This window comes from Notolepis coatsorum (genome assembly GCF_963971535.1).
Source record: "Notolepis coatsorum genome assembly, contig: SUPER_8_unloc_1, whole genome shotgun sequence".
Taxonomy (NCBI): domain Eukaryota; kingdom Metazoa; phylum Chordata; class Actinopteri; order Aulopiformes; family Paralepididae; genus Notolepis; species Notolepis coatsorum.
In genome coordinates this window covers 1,282,250-1,300,331 of record NW_028174873.1, presented here as the reverse complement: position 1 = coordinate 1,300,331, position 18,082 = coordinate 1,282,250, and the positions used below count along the sequence as shown (strand labels likewise).

Genomic DNA, 18,082 nt, shown 5'->3' with positions numbered 1-18,082 from the left:
TTGTTGGACACTGTAAAACATGCTTGTTGTTGGACACTGTAAAACATGCGTGTTGTTGGGACACTGTAAAACATGCTTGTTGTTGGACACTGTAAAACATGCTTGTTGTTGGACACTGTAAAACATGCTTGTTGTTGGACACTGTAAAACATGCGTGTTGTTGGACACTGTAAAACATGCTTGTTGTTGGACACTGTAAAACATGCTTGTTGTTGGACACTGTAAAACATGCGTGTTGTTGGACACTGTAAAACATGCTTGTTGTTGGACACTGTAAAACATGCTTGTTGTTGGACACTGTAAAACATGCTTGTTGTTGGACACTGTAAAACATGCGTGTTGTTGGACACTGTAAAACATGCTTGTTGTTGGACACTGTAAAACATGCGTGTTGTTGGACACTGTAAAACATGCGTGTTGTTGGACACTGTAAAACATGCGTGTTGTTGGACACTGTAAAACATGCGTGTTGTTGGACACTGTAAAACATGCGTGTTGTTGGACACTGTAAAACATGCGTGTTGTTGGACACTGTAAAACATGCGTGTTGTTGGACACTGTAAAACATGCGTGTTGTTGGACACTGTAAAACATGCGTGTTGTTGGACACTGTAAAACATGCGTGTTGTTGGACACTGTAAAACATGCGTGTTGTTGGACACTGTAAAACATGCGTGTTGTTGGGACACTGTAAAACATGCGTGTTGTTGGACACTGTAAAACATGCGTGTTGTTGGACACTGTAAAACATGCTTGTTGTTGGACACTGTAAAACATGCGTGTTGTTGGACACTGTAAAACATGCGTGTTGTTGGACACTGTAAAACATGCGTGTTGTTGGACACTGTAAAACATGCGTGTTGTTGGACACTGTAAAACATGCGTGTTGTTGGACACTGTAAAACATGCGTGTTGTTGGACACTGTAAAACATGCGTGTTGTTGGACACTGTAAAACATGCTTGTTGTTGGACACTGTAAAACATGCGTGTTGTTGGACACTGTAAAACATGCTTGTTGTTGGACACTGTAAAACATGCTTGTTGTTGGACACTGTAAAACATGCGTGTTGTTGGACACTGTAAAACATGCGTGTTGTTGGACACTGTAAAACATGCGTGTTGTTGGGACACTGTAAAACATGCGTGTTGTTGGACACTGTAAAACATGCGTGTTGTTGGGACACTGTAAAACATGCGTGTTGTTGGACACTGTAAAACATGCGTGTTGTTCACATCCTCTGCTCTAGAGGCGAGACTGTAGACACTGGTGGTGCCGATGAGAAGAGCTCGTCTGGGGAACTCACTTATGGGCCAAGAGTGACCCGAGCATCGTTATGGACTGGCCTTCATCACACTCTTCTTCACTCTTTATTATCGTTGAATGCATTAGAGTTTGATTGTTATTGTTTTTTCTGTTTTAAAATTTTTCAAACCATTGTTGTTTGTTTATATTTTGTGAATCACTTTGTTTTCTATGATAATATCTCAGTATGTTGCATTTGGTTCATATGTATCCATGCATGCGATGTAAATTGCTATTCTGATAATGTCTTAGTTAGAGCAAAGAAGAGGAGAAGGAGAGGAGAGGAGAGGAAAGTGGAGGAGAAAGGAGAAGAGAGGAGGAAAGGAGAAGAGGAAAGAAAAGGAGAGGAAAGAGGAGAGGAGGAGATGAAAGAAGGAGAGGAAATACAAAAGGGGAGGTGAGAGGAAAGAAGGGGAGGGGAGAGGAAAGAAGAGGAGGAAAGGAGAGGAGAAGAAAGAAGAAGAGAGGAAAGAAGATAGGAGAGGAGAGGTGAGAGGAAAGAAGGGGAGGGGAGAGGAAAGAAGAGGAGGAAAGAAGAGGAGGAAAGGAGAGGAGAAGAAAGAAGAAGAGAGGAAAGAAGATAGGAGAGGAGAGGTGAGAGGAAAGAAGGGGAGGGGAGAGGAAAGAAGAGGAGGAAAGGAGAGGAGAAGAAAGAAGAGAGGAAAGAAGATAGGAGGAGAGGTGAGAGGAAAGAAGAAGAGGAGGAAAGAAGAAGAGGGGAGGAGAGGAAGGAAGAGGAGGAGGGGAAAGAAAAGGAGAGGAAAGAAGATGAGTAAAGAAGAGGAGATGAGGAGAGAAACAAAGATCTAACTGAATTGAACCACTAATGATAGAAAATAGATCTAGCCGAAGCACTTAATAGTTTTTATTTAAGATTTGACACCCATGACTTTGAGGATGAACATATATACAAAGAGCCTGCTCCCCCTGCAGAGTCTAACCTGAGGCTTGATGTCCATGACGTCAAGGTAGAGGAGCTCTGTGAGGTGTTCTGTTATATATTTAGTCTCTGGAGGAGGGTTCCTATAGGTTCTGGCAGCGGTCCACTGTTGTCCAGGTGGCTAAAAGCAGAACCCCTGAGGACCGGTTGACGTCAGAGCCGCGTCCCGTCCCCTCCGCTCCACATTCTCTGAGCAATGTGGGCCAGTGGTAGATGGGTTTGGGCCAAATGGGGTGACAAGGCCTTCCTCCCGCTACGCATCACAAAGAACAAAGATGTGGCCATTGAGTTGAGAAGGAAATGGTCTCACACCCACCAGACCTTCACCAAGAGTACCCACCATCTCAGACCTTCACCAAGAGGACCACCATCTCAGACCTTCACCAAGAGTACCACCATCTCAGACCTTCACCAAGAGTACCACCATCTCAGACCTTCACCAAGAGTACCCACCATCTCAGACCGTCACCAAGAGTAGCCACCATCTCAGACCTTCACCAAGAGGACCATCTCAGACCTTCACCAAGAGTACCCACCATCTCAGACCTTCACCAAGAGTACCACCATCTCAGACCTTCACCAAGAGTACCCACCATCTCAGACCTTCACCAAGAGGACCACCATCTCAGACCTTCACCAAGAGTACCCACCATCTCAGACCTTCACCAAGAGGACCACCATCTCAGACCTTCACCAAGAGGACCACCATCTCAGACCTTCACCAAGAGGACCACCATCTCAGACCTTCACCAAGAGTACCCACCATCTCAGACCTTCACCAAGAGGACCACCATCTCAGACCTTCACCAAGAGTACCACCATCTCAGACCTTCACCAAGAGTACCACCATCTCAGACCTTCACCAAGAGTACCACCATCTCAGACCTTCACCAAGAGTACCCACCATCTCAGACCTTCACCAAGAGTACCCACCATCTCAGACCTTCACCAAGAGGACCATCTCAGACCTTCACCAAGAGTACCACCATCTCAGACCTTCACCAAGAGTACCCACCATCTCAGACCTTCACCAAGAGGACCATCTCAGACCTTCACCAAGAGTACCCACCATCTCAGACCTTCACCAAGAGGACCATCTCAGACCTTCACCAAGAGTACCACCATCTCAGACCTTCATCAAGAGTACCCGCTTGGTCTCACCCACCATCTCAGACCTTCACCAAGAGGACCATCTCAGACCTTCACCAAGAGGACCATCTCAGACCGTCACCAAGAGTACCATCTCAGACCTTCACCAAGAGGACCATCTCAGACCGTCACCAAGAGGACCATCTCAGACCGTCACCAAGAGGACCATCTCAGACCGTCACCAAGAGGACCATCTCAGACCTTCACCAAGAGGACCATCTCAGTATCAAACTAGAGAGGGCTACCAGACAGGGCTGACGCTCTTCGATGTATTTATCGAACGACTGGCACAATTAATTAGACAGACTAAGGACATCAGAAAGGGGTAGAGATAAAGGGGACAGAACACAAACTAGGTGTATTCGCAGACGACGTGATAGTATATATGAGACAGCCAGACGCAAGCTTCCCGGTACTGATGGATCTACTGAAAGAATATGGGCACTATTCAGGATATAAGCTTAACGTGACGAAGACCTTAACATGGAACTATACTCCAACGACAGAAATTAGGGAAAGGTACGGAATTAGATGGGACATGGACAAGATTAAATACTTATGGGTAAACATCACAAGAGGAGTGGGGAAACTGTTTGATGCAAACTATATACAGATTAATCAGAACATCAAGAGAGACTTAGAAAGATGGGACAGTAATGCCCCTAGAAATCATCAAGATGGAGCCTGGCCCAATTCAATTCAAGGGACCCGTGTCGCTGAGTGCTCGGTCCCACGTGGGACGGACCTGGGATGTGGGGGAGCCCGGTTTCTAGGGGTGGATGGCGGGAGGGGGGGGGGCCCTCTCATGGGAAAAATGGGAAGACAATAGGACAATTAGGAACGACACCACAGAAGAAGAACAGGGACTAAGAGAAGAGACTGAAATGTAAATACTCAATGTACCGATGACCCCATGCCACAATATGTTTACTTTTATTTATTATTTATGTCCTTTTGTACTTGATTTAGAGGTTATTTTCTTATCATTTTGTCTGTCATTTGTAATGTCGTAATGTTGTTGATGTGGATGTTTGTATGTCAAAACATTTGCAAATAAAAGTTTAAGTTTAAAAAAAAAAGATAGTGGCATTGGAGGGAAAACCTACGACCTCATAAAGTCAATGTACACCAACAACACATGTGCTGTGAGGAATGAGGAAAAACACAGACTTCTTTCCTCAACGCCGGGGGGTTAGACAGGGGTGCAGTTTGAGTCCAACCCTCTTCAACATATACATAAATGAACTGGCAAAAACATTGGAACAAACTGCAGCACCTGGCCTCCCCCTAGCAAACACAGAAGTCAAATGCCTACTGTTTGCAGATGACCTGGTGCTGCTGTCCCCAACAAAATAAGGGCTACAGCAGCACCTTGACCTTCTGCACAAATTCTCCCAGACATGGGCACTGACAGTAAACCTAAACAAAACTAAAATTATGATATTCCAAAAAAGGCCCAGCCTACAACAACAAAAACACAAATTCCTCCTAGACACAATTTCCCTAGAACACACAAAAAACTACACCTATCTCGGCCTAAACATCAGTGCTACAGGGAACTTCAACCAAGCTGTGAACGACCTGAGAGACAAAGCAAGAAGGGCTTTCTAAGCCATAAAAAGGAACATCAAGTAGGGCTGGGCGATATGACGATATTATATAAATATCGGGTACAGTTCATTAACGATACACTTTTTAAACGTATCGTGGATATCGTGATGTTTTGCCCAAGAGGCTTGTGTTGCGTCAATCTGGTCCACACGTTGACACTTTTGAACAGCGCCGCCCCACACACACACTACTGCATCAAAAGTTACTACTTATGATAACAAAGGCATTCGTTTTGTGGCATTGACGTTATAATAGTTACACTTTCAATAACATCAGCGTATTTACATAGCAACGACCGAGGTCGACCTAGATATAGCAAGCATTAGCCGTTCATATCTCAGCCCGTGCTGACTCCGTTGTGCCCATTCTGCGGTCTGTTAATAACGTTTTCAATCAGACAGATGTATGGAAATGCTTTTATTATAACATCCGTTGCAGTAAAATCATTATGCCTCCAGTCGTTTAGTCATTCTGCAGAGCTAAAAGGTAAAAGTCGGCCGCGGCGAGCTACCGCTGCCATTGTTGTTTTCATTGAGCTCTCCAATAGCGGAAGTAAAAAATTAATACGCGCTTGCCGATTGGTGCTAAGAACAGCAGGGCGGGTGCAAGCGATGTGACGTAATTGGCAGACGCGACTGTCAATCAAAATGATTCTGTTTGCCGACTGAATGAATATAAACGTTATTAACAGATTGCAGCATAGGTACAATACAGTACAGCTCAATACAACAACAGTCAACAGTGGACTGGAGGATGCAGACCAGAGAAAGACTTTCGTCTTGTTTACATCAGGGTCCCCCATTTTCAATTCATCATATTTCGTATCTAAATCATATAATATCTCATTGCTAAATATATGCAATATATAATCTAATAATCCAATAATCTAAATCTAATATATAATATAAAAATGCTAAATGCATGGGTATTTTATTTTGTCTTTAATGTTAGCTTGCAAACTCAAATACTGTCTTGGTAAGCCTCATAATGAATTGTTTGGGGGAAAAAAAGAAAAACATCGTGATGCGTATCGTGTATCGCCGAAAGGTCAGAAAATATCGTGATATCATATTTAGGCCATATCGCCCAGCCCTAACATCAAGTTAGACATTCCAATCAAAATCTGGCTCAAAATATTAGACTCCGTCATATAACCGATTTCCCTATGGTTGTGAAGTCTGGGGCCCACTTGCAAACCAAGACTTAACCAGAATAGAATAGAATAGAATAGAATAGAATAGAAATACTTTTATTATCCCGTGGGAAATTTGACACAGCAAATCGCTCAACATTTAAACATTTAGACAGGACAGGTCACAAATTAGAATAATAACACAAAATGGGACAAACACAGAATTGAGACTCTGCAGGCAGAATTTTGCAAATCCATTCTCCGCACCCAACGGAAAACACCAAATAATGCATGCAGAGCAGAACTAGGAAGATACCCACTAATCATCAAAATTCAAAAAAGAGCATTTAATTTCCACAATCACCTAAAAGAAAGCGACCCAGACACACTCCACAACATAGCCCTCACCCACAGAGAGACCCTCGATAGATGCCCACTCAGCCAGATGGTTCTGGGACTCTGCTCACAAACACAAGCAGAGCCACCAGACAGAAACCACACTGGACTAAATCAAATAAGAAAACAAAAAGAAAACTATCTGACACATTGGAAAGAATCAACCCAAAACCAGAGCAAATTGAAATGCTATTTGGCCCTAAAAGTGGCAGAATACCTGAGCACTGTGACTGACCCAAAACTAAGAAGATCCTTGACTAGGTACAGACTCAGCGAGCACAGCCTAGCCATCGAGAAAGGCCACCATAGGCAGACCGACCTGGCTCCCAAGAGAAGACAGACTGTGCACCCACTGCACACAAGATGAGGTGGAAACCGAGCTCCACTTATTAACAACCTGCCCACTATACCAAGACATCAGAGACATATACTTCCCACAAATTGCAAACACCCAAAGAGACTTTGAAAACATGGACAATAACTCAAATACCTACTGGGAGAAATACAAGAATGTGCAAACACAGCAGCCAGATTTGTGACCTGCTGTGACAAGAAAAGGACATCCAGAGGAATACAACCACCATAAAGACTGTACAAGAAATTCCTTCCGTAATGTACTGATTTCTTTTGATTTCTCTGTTTGATTGTTTTGTTTTGTTTGGCTTTGGCAATGTAATTGTATGTTTCCCATGTCAATAAAGACCATTTTAATTGAACATTTTAATTGACAGAGAGAGAGAGAGAGAGAGAGAGAGAGAGAGAGAGAGAGAGAGAGAGAGAGAGACATACAGAGACAGAGAGGTAGAGAGACAGACAGAGAGAGACAGTGAGAAAGAGAGACAGACAGAGAGACAGAGGCAGGAGAGATGAGAGAGACAGACAGAGAGTGAGAGAGACAGACATAGAGAGAGAGAATATTGTTACCTGAGGCTCCAGCCAAATCGTCAGGTAGATCTCCCTCCTCTGTCTCCAGATTACCGATGAATTCCACATCATTCTCCCCCGACCTTAACACACAGACAGACAGACAGACAGACAGACAGACAGACAGACAGACAGACAGACAGACAGACAGACAGACAGACAGACAGACAGACAGACAGACAGACAGACAGACAGACAGACAGAGAGAGAGAGAGGTCAGTGTCAAGGTTTACACCCGATGTCACCAGGTCAGAGAAAGACAGACAAAAAAGACAGTGATACCAGCCTTTAATGTAAACTAATGTTCCGTTTACATTAAAGCCTGGAATGAGTGGAATATGTTACTGAACAGTATACTCAGAACATTAGTTCAGTAACAGATTCCAGGCTTTAATGTAAACCACAGTCTGACACTGTTGACCACTAGGAGCTGCCCAGTACAACCACAGTCTGACACTGTTGACCACTAGGAGCTGCCCAGTACAACCAAAGTCTGACACTGTTGACCACTAGGAGCTGCCCAGTACAACCACAGTCTGATACTGTTGACCACTAGGAGCTGCCCAGTACAACCACAATCTGACACTGTTGACCACTAGGAGCTACCCAGTACAACCACAGTCTGACACTGTTGACCACTAGGAGCTGCCCAGTACAACCACAGTCTGATACTGTTGACCACTAGGAGCTGCCCAGTACAACCACAATCTGACACTGTTGACCACTAGGAGCTGCCCAGTACAACCACAGTCTGACACTGTTGACCACTAGGAGCTGCCCAGAACAACCACAGTCTGTCACTGTTGACCACTAGGAGCTGCCCAGTACAACCACAGTGTGACCACTGTTGACCACTAGGAGCTGCCCAGAACAACCACAGTCTGTCACTGTTGACCACTAGGAGCTGCCCAGTCCAACCACAGTCTGACACTGTTGACCACTAGGAGCTGCCCAGTCCAACCACAGACTGCCACTGTTGACCACTAGGAGCTGCCCAGTCCAACCACAGACTGACACTGTTGACCACTAGGAGCTGCCCAGTACAACCACAGTCTGACACTGTTGACCACTAGGAGCTGCCCAGTACAACCACAGTCTGACACTGTTGACCACTAGGAGCTGCCCAGTACAACCACAGTCTGACACTGTTGACCACTAGGAGCTGCCCAGTACAACCACAGTCTGACTCTGTTGACCACTAGGAGCTGCCCAGTACAACCACAGACTGACACTGTTGACCACTAGGAGCTGCCCAGTACAACCACAGTCTGACTCTGTTGACCACTAGGAGCTGCCCAGTACAACCACAGACTGACACTGTTGACCACTAGGAGCTGCCCAGTACAACCACAGTCTGACACTGTTGACCACTAGGAGCTGCCCAGTACAACCACAGACTGACACTGTTGACCACTAGGAGCTGCCCAGTACAACCACAGCTTGACACAGTCTGACCACTAGGAGCTGCCCAGTACAACCACAGTCTGACACTGTTGACCACTAGGAGCTGCCCAGTACAACCACAGTCTGACACTGTTGACCACTAGGAGCTGCCCAGTACAACCACAGTCTGATACTGTTGACCACTAGGAGCTGCCCAGTACAACCACAATCTGACACTGTTGACCACTAGGAGCTGCCCAGTACAACCACAGTCTGACACTGTTGACCACTAGGAGCTGCCCAGAACAACCACAGTCTGTCACTGTTGACCACTAGGAGCTGCCCAGTACAACCACAGTGTGACCACTGTTGACCACTAGGAGCTGCCCAGAACAACCACAGACTGCCACTGTTGACCACTAGGAGCTGCCCAGTCCAACCACAGACTGACACTGTTGACCACTAGGAGCTGCCCAGTACAACCACAGACTGACACTGTTGACCACTAGGAGCTGCCCAGTACAACCACAGTCTGACCACTAGGAGCTGCCCAGTACAACCACAGCTTGACACAGTCTGACCACTAGGAGCTGCCCAGTACAACCACAGTCTGACACAACCAGTACAAGTACAACCAGTACACCCCCCCCCCCCCACCACCCTCTCTCTCAGTGCATGCGGAGGAATTGGAGGTAGATTGAGAAGGGGCCGTCTCTCGGAGCGAGATCAGATTAATGAAGGTTTACGTTATATAGAACGGACATTCACACACCGCGCCTCCAAACAAGGTGTGATAAACAATGAACATGAAACGATATATTTTCCTTGGCATGAAACGAGAAATAGCAATGAAACCATTAGGGACCTGCGTGACGCTTCTGTCTCTAGTCATTATTACATTTCTACCAGTTTTACCCTGAGGGATGATTTACAATAAAGTGAAAAGTAGGCTACTTACATTCTTGACACTAGAACTCCCAAAATAGCGTTAGCATAAAGAAGGTAGGCCAGCTGCGGTTTACATCGTCTCCACAAGGTTCCACAAGTGGATCAAAATCCAAAGTATTTCCAAACGGGGCTTTAGATTGAGCTCAGAGTGCAACTGCCTCTTTGAACTGCTGCGGTCAGGCAAGCGCTAACCGGAGTCTCATGGTCAGTACAGAGAGACTTAGAAGGAGCTTCTATCCCCAGGCCATCATGATGCTCAACGACAACGACACTATGTAACAACCCATCATCTACACACACTGTGCACACATCCACACACTCACTTTAAACAAACACTCACCTGACCACTCACTTTAACACACTTTATATTTATCTATTTCTTTTTGATCCACTTTTTCTCCTTATTTTCTATTTTTCTCTCATCCCAATTTCGTGTTTCCAATTCTCCCCTCCCCCTGTCTTGAACGTTGCTTGACTATGCCCCCCACTGGTCGGTTATAGGGAGGATAGAAGCCTTGCATCACGTGTCCCCCTCCGGTACACGAGGAGGCAGCCTGTCGCATCTTTTCACCTGCCAGCGCGGACTCTCAGTGGCGCGGTGTAACGCGTGGGAGGCTCACACTATGCACACTCTTGCCCCCCTTTGCACAGACGGGCAAGCATCCGCCACTAACTGACACTGTGTTGCATGTGACTGTCCTGTATGTATTTATGTATCCATGTATTTATTGTGGGGTTTGGGAGGTGGGAGGGGGGCGTTTGATGTCTGATGTTTCATGTTGATGTCCCAGTGCTTAACAAACTGTACCGCAAACAATTACCACCAACCATAACCACCCTCCTCCAACCTACTGTACCACCCCCCCCCCCTTCCCTACTTTCTCTCCCTCTCCTGGGTTCTTGAAAAGCGCTTTATAAATTAAATATTATTATTATTATCATCGTTGTGTGGCATTAAAGTATCTTGTATCTTGTCTCCTGTCCGTCATGCAGTGCATTTTCAGGCCCATGCAAGAAGTTGAAAGGAAAACGGCAGAACAGTCGAGACTCGACAGCCCTACTTACTGCCCAGTACCAACCACAGTCTGACACTGTTGACCACTAGGAGCTGCCCAGTACAACCACAGTCTGACACTGTTGACCACTAGGAGCTGCCCAGTACAACCACAGTCTGACACTGTTGACCACTAGGAGCTGCCCAGTACAACCACAGTCTGACACTGTTGACCACTAGGAGCTGCCCAGTACAACCACAGTCTGACACTGTTGACCACTAGGAGCTGTCCAGTACAACCACAGTCTGACACTGTTGACCACTAGGAGCTGCCCAGTACAACCACAATCTGACACTGTTGACCACTAGGAGCTGCCCAGTACAACCACAGTCTGACACTCTTGACCACTAGGAGCTGCCCAGTACAACCACAGTCTGACACTGTTGACCACTAGGAGCTGCCCAGTACAACCACAGTCTGACACTGTTGACCACTAGGAGCTGCCCAGTACAACCACAGTCTGACACTGTTGACCACTAGGAGCTGCCCAGTACAACCACAGTCTGACACTGTTGACCACTAGGAGCTGCCCTGTACAACCACAGTCTGCCACTGTTGGCCAATGAGCGGTCGGGGGTTGAGTGCCTTGCTCACGGGGAGCGTGTTACTTGTTCACACTGCCCACGCAGATGTTCTTCCCGGTCCAGGGATCAAACCGGTGACTTCACGGTCACGAGCCTCTGCTTCTTCACCCTCGCCTTTAATCCACTGCTGCCCACCACTGACATTTAAGCGTGTTCTCGCTCGTGCTTCAGCACGTTAAGATTAGATAAAGTCTCTCCGCGTCTCGCTCAGTGGGCGGCCGCGCCTCCCACTCCCCCGGGCCGCCTGCTTCGTAAGGTGACTAACTCTCCTGTGGCAATTATTGCTAAGTGTCTGTGGATGAGGGGGTTTTTGTAACTGAATGCAACGCAGAGCGGTGAGTCACAGTGAGTCACGCCGCTCTCTGTCGGGGTCTCTGGTGTGTGTGTGTGTGTGTGTGTGTGTGTGTGTCCTTGTTTTTATACCACTGTGGGGACCACATGTCTCTGGTGTGTGTGTGTGTCTGTGTGTCCTTGTTTTTATACCACTGTGGGGACCACATGTCTCTGGTGTGTGTCTGTGTGTCTGTGTGTCCTTGTTTTTATACCACTGTGGGGACCACATGTCTCTGGTGTGTGTCTGTGTGTCTGTGTGTCCTTGTTTTTATACCACTGTGGGGACCACATGTCTCTGGTGTGTGTCTGTGTGTCTGTGTGTCCTTGTTTTTATACCACTGTGGGGACCACATGTCTCTGGTGTGTGTGTGTGTCTGTGTGTCCTTGTTTTTATACCACTGTGGGGACCACATGTCTCTGGTGTGTGTCTGTGTGTCTGTGTGTCCTTGTTTTTATACCACTGTGGGGACCACATGTCTCTGGTGTGTGTGTGAGTGTCTGTGTGTCCTTGTTTTTATACCACTGTGGGGACCACATGTCTCTGGTGTGTGTCTGTGTGTCTGTGTGTCCTTGTTTTTATACCACTGTGGGGACCACATGTCTCTGGTGTGTGTCTGTGTGTCTGTGTGTCCTTGTTTTTATACCACTGTGGGGACCACATGTCTCTGGTGTGTGTCTGTGTGTCTGTGTGTCCTTGTTTTTATACCACTGTGGGGACCACATGTCTCTGGTGTGTGTCTGTGTGTCTGTGTGTCCTTGTTTTTATACCACCGTGGGGACCACATGTCTCTGGTGTGTGTCTGTGTGTCTGTGTGTCCTTGTTTTTATACCACTGTGGGGACCACATGTCTCCGCAGAAGGCCAGGGAGCGAGGGGCCAGAAGCCTGTTTCATCTACTTCTAGAGTGGAGAGAACTAAATAGAAACGGAGAGAACAAAATAGAAACGGAGAGAACAAAATAGAAATGGAGATAACTTAAATAGATCCGTCATTCTCCCGTGCTCTAGGGGAAGGTATCCGTTTTAGAAGTAGATATCTTCGTAGACAGATCTATTCGATCTACTTTAGAAGTAGATATCATCCTCTAGAGCCGGGGAGAATGACAGATCTATTGTATCTACTTGTAGAGTCCTGAAGGTCCTCAATGACCTTCTCCTCACGTGGACACTGGGAAATGTGCTGCACTGGTCCTCCTCGACCCGAGTGCAGCAGTTGACGCAGTGGACCACTCCGTCCTCACTAGGGATGGGAATTGATAAGATTTTATCGATACCGATTAAATGATCGATTCTGCTTATCGATCGGAATCTTTATTGATTCCCTTATCGATTCCTGATGAATTGTTGGGTGGAAAAAGAGTGCATACAGGTTTATTAGTGTTAACTTACTTTTATTTTTTAGCTCCGAAATCAAATTGCGCTTCTCAACGTCATACCATGCAGGGATCAGGCGGTTGGTTAAACTCTCTCTGGATGGGGGGTTATATTTTGGGTTGAGAGCCTTTGTCATCTCTCCCTACAGAACATATATTGTGGGAATGCAACAGAACTAAGCTGGTTAGAATAACAACATGCAACTTGACATTTTGTGATCGTCATTTATTGTTGAGCCCCCATGTCAGAAAAATACAAAAACTGTACATTTTTTTTGTAACTACACACTTAAATAAAATTATGTATTTGAGATTCTCTTAAACTAATTTAATCTATTGAACTGTAGTTAAATTCAACAGGTCATTATTGCAAAAGAGAATTTGTTATCAATAACCTATCTTTATAAATAAAGGTTAAAAGTAAAAACATAACTGACGCATAAGTAACATCTAGGAAAGCAATTCACCTAACGAAATGCTGAGGCTTCTACCGTGGCGTAAGGGTGCAAACCTTTGGCCTGTGGTGATTAGACATAATTCACCTACGGAACCATTGTTGGGAATATTGGTTCCGCACGGACGCTATAGATTGTTGCCTTCCTGTCGGCAGGTAGACAGTTTTAGCTAGTAACGTGATGGAGTGTCGTTGTGTTTTCTCATGCTGAATAAACGTTCTTTCGACACACCGCCTCGGCGCCTCAGTCTCCCATCCTTCGGCACTACAGACCACACATTTAGTGACTGCTCGCCGCTCTGTGACACTTTTCCTGAGTAATTTTACCCCGCTGTGCCAGCGTGAAAGGATTTTCCTGAGGTGCGCAAGAACCACTAGCACTAGCTGCAGCCTCAGTCTGATTGTCATCATCTAAAATGGGAGAATATTTAAAAGTGAAAGCATTCGTTTTTCATTTAGGTTTTCCTAGTCAAGGAATCAAACCGGCATGCATTATAATAATAACATCGGATTTTACCTTCGGTAACTGAAGACGTGCTTCAGCGTATTGCTAGTATTTCCCCCCTTGGATGAAATTGACATTTTGCAAATATTACAACTTGCGCTGTTTTCATCTACTTTTGTGAAATGCAGCCACGCTTTTGAGCGTTTCTTTCTGCCGCCATGGCTCTGTCTGGTCTCAAACAAACTGAAACATACAGCATGAGTTCTCTACGGCGTTACGTCATTGTTTTACAACAAGCGCAACTGTCGGAAAAACATGGCATCGTTAAGAGGAATCGATAGTCACGGAGGCATGCCATTCCAAGGAATCGGACAATTAGGAACCGGTTCCTAGGGCTGTACCGAATGCTTCAAAGCTTCGATCATAATGTTGACATTCGAATTCTAAATCAACATTCAAATTTTTTATTTTTTATTAAACATTTAAAAAAACATTTAATCTGTTTAAACCAATGGGGGTTTTCTTCACAGTTGCAGGTAAAGATTAGGCTACACTAATATTATGATATTATACTATAAGACGTCACCATCCCTTTCATACCAACCGTGCCCTTATTGGATTATTTGTTGATGAAACTGATGAGTTATATTCATTAAAGAAAGTTGATTTAATAAAAGAAAAAGACTAATTGAATCAGATTAATTACTTTATTCAAATTGAGGATCTAGTTAAAAAAAAATTAAAAAAAATGTTAAGTAAATTTTTTAATAGACATTCAAAGCTTCGATCGAAGCTTTGAATGTTAAAAAATGACATTCGGTACAGCCCTATCATGTCAGAAAATCGAAAAAAAATAAATATATATTTATTTATTATTATTATAATTTTTTAAGTAAACCATTCTTATTTCATTCCTTTTTATATTTAGAAACAGCCTAATTGATCTAAAAGATGCACATGCTACTGTGTCTGTTTGTTTATTAAAGGGGAACTATCTTATAAATGGCCTTTTTCAGTGTTTGGCATTGTTTCCTAGCTATGTGGACTTATATTAATATGATCTATGTCTCAAAACACTCATATTGGCGCATTCTTCCAATTCTCCTCTCACAATATTCACCCTCACTGAACTGAGTCATCTGAAAATGTGCTGATCTGTGATGTCAGAGAGACACCGCTGCATGATAATGTCCCAGATGCCACCAGGCCACACAGTGGTTTAGGAGCCCAGCCTCAAAACAGCTCGAGATCTTGAGGTAGAAAAATGCTGTTTTTGAGGACTTGATTAGAAATACAAAACAATTAATTAAAAAAAATTATAATTACAGAGGTGTTTCATAGACTCACAGGAATTGTGTAAAAGTGCCCAAATAGTGAAAGAAATAGTAAAATAGTTCCCCTTTAAAACCGGTTGATAGAAGTGCCTATTTATGTGCAATACCCTTTGATTTTAATGATCCATTCTATTAAAAAGAACAACTGAATTGAACTGAAACTGAACATTTTAACTGAATTTAAACTGAAACAGAAAATAACAATATATTTTATATATATATATATATATATATTCGATCTTAAGAACCAGCGATTTTCGAATAGCACTTTTGCTAGAAAGTCCCATCCCTAGGTGCCCAGTACGAAGGGTAAAACCACGCTAGGACCACCAGTACAAGTGTTTCTCATGTTGGGACCATGGGAAAGCCTTGAAGAGAGGGTTCAGCTCACTCTACTCGCCAGGGAGGGGGGGGGGGGGGTGCAGGAACCAGGGTACAGGGCCAGAGAAGCGAGATCTCTTGGGCAAAGATGTGACTGGACGAAGCAGAGGGGATGCTAGGACTAGCCCCTGGACCAGAGGCACCTAAACCTGCATGAGAGGGAAGCCGAGCCTGGCTCTGGTGGTCCGTCCGTATGTCAAGAAGCGACGGGTTAAACGACCAGGTTGAATTATTGATAGGCCCAAGATCCATATTATATAAAGCTGGCCACTGAAATGACTAAACACCCGAGACGAACGGTTGACCCAGAAGAAGAATAAATCAGCCAATAAAAACCCAGAGGCCAGCAGGATTCTCCTTGAGGTTCCACCACGGTGGTGACGGCCCTCCGGGAGAGATGAGGGCCCCTCCCCCAGGCTGAGGACGAGGGCTTCAAATCAGACAAACGGTGGGGATGAACTAGGTGGAAGAAAGTTCGACGGCCCGAGTGAATTTGACTTTGATTAATGACGTGCATCGGAAATAATCATCGTAGTAGCCGTGTAATGTAATCCCATATACACAGTATAATGACTGTACGCTAAATATAGACGTTAATTTAATGTAATGATCGAAAAGTAATCAAAAGAAAAGTGCTCTACTACTGCATTCACTTCGTTTGCTAAAAAAAATCCCAAAGTATTATTCTCTTACTGAAGGTCGTTATCCCACCTCGGGGAGACGGCGTGCGTGTGTAATCGTGTGTGTGTGTGTGCGTGTGTGTGTGTATGTATTCGTGTTACATTGTAGTCGGGCTCAGGCAGCGCAGCCAGAGGGAGGGAGGATGACTCACGGCGGGCTCAGCTGCAGTGAGTGGGCAGCAGCAGAGACGGCTCCGCAGAGCGCTGGCTGACGATCACACTGGTGGGGGGGCGAGAACAATTCCACATCATTCACTCAACACACTGAGCTCCATATTTGGGAGCTTAAAAGGAACACTTCACTAAAACACACGTGTGTGTGTGTGCGCGTGTGTGTGTGTGTGTGTGGGGGGGGGGGGAATCTAGGACACTTTTTGTGTATGTCGTCACGTGTTTGTGTGTGGGATTGATCTAAGACCAATGCAGAACTATATTGGTTGTTGTGTGGGAATTTTAAAAGGAGCACTTCACCCTGAGACATGATCATTTTTGTATATTAATGACTCATATTAATGATGCCTTGAATGTTTTTCTTCTCACGTCTCTCCGTGGTGAACGTCGAATCCAAACATGATCTCACAACTCGTGCGGTATAATAATCCAAGTCTCATTTATCCAGCCGTACGCTCAGCACTTCACAAATGATAATTTTTTTTGCTAAAACCTTGCTAACGGAAACATTTCCGGCTAAGTGCTTACCTTCGCGTGGGGGTATGTCTGGGAGTGTTCGCATTGCATTCATTTATTTTGCATTTATTCTAAATTTGTTGGACCTTATGGTGTTCTTGTTTTGTTTCTTGACTTATTGTGATGTTTCTGCTTGACTTGTTTAAAGAAGACGTGTCTGGATTAACGTGTGTTGTCGGGCCTTACAAATAAATTTGATTTTATTTGATCTGTGAGAGAGTTTGCGAACGGATGTTTTGATATAGTTTTGCTGTTGTTAAGCCACATCTCCGTTAACTTCAATTCATTGAGTATTTCTACCATTTCTTAGATTCTATGATCACCGTCGAGACAAGAAGAAAATAAATCGTCATGAATTCAACGCATCACTGGTGAGTAACTGATATATAAATAATCATTTTTGGCTGAAGTGCTCCTTCAAGACCAATGTAGAATTGCGGCTGGGTGGCGCAGCGGACATTGCGCTCGTCACCAACGCAAGAGACACCGGTCTCGAAGAGTTAGCAGGGGAGGGGAGTCGATGGGTGGTAGTCTGATCGTTGTAAACAGCGACTCCTACAGGTCGGTCAGGGCGCCTGCACAGCAAAGGCAGGAAAATGGCGGGGGCAGTGTGAGCCTCCCACACGTTACTCCTCACCAATGAGAGTCTGCGCTGGCAGGTGAAAAGATGCGACTGGCTGCCTACACGTGTATCGGAAGGGGACATGTGATGGGCTTCTATCCTCCCCGGCCAGTGGGGGGCACATGCGAGCAATGATCAGGACAGGACAGGGAGAATTGGCACAAGAAGAAATTGGGATGAAAAAAAAATAAAATAAAAAAAAATCACAGAAAAAGGAGAAAAAGTGGGTAAAAAAAAAAGACCAATGTAGAATTATACGATATCTCTGAAAGTAAAATACATATTTTATGTCCTATTGTATAGTTTGGGGGCGACAGTGGCTCAGGAGGTAGAGCAGTCGTCTGGGAA

General features: G+C 45.0%; 1 protein-coding gene across 2 annotated transcripts in view; it reads right to left on the bottom strand.

The window, feature by feature from the left end:
• The window catches only part of trim37 (tripartite motif containing 37), a 146,747-nt gene that overhangs the window by 45,242 nt on the left and 83,423 nt on the right, over positions 1-18,082 (bottom strand). For both annotated transcript variants that reach the window (XM_084338360.1, XM_084338361.1), the window contains one exon: positions 7,457-7,539. In XM_084338360.1, coding sequence (XP_084194486.1) covers positions 7,457-7,539 — 83 coding nt within the window. The remainder of the gene's footprint in view (positions 1-7,456; positions 7,540-18,082) is intronic.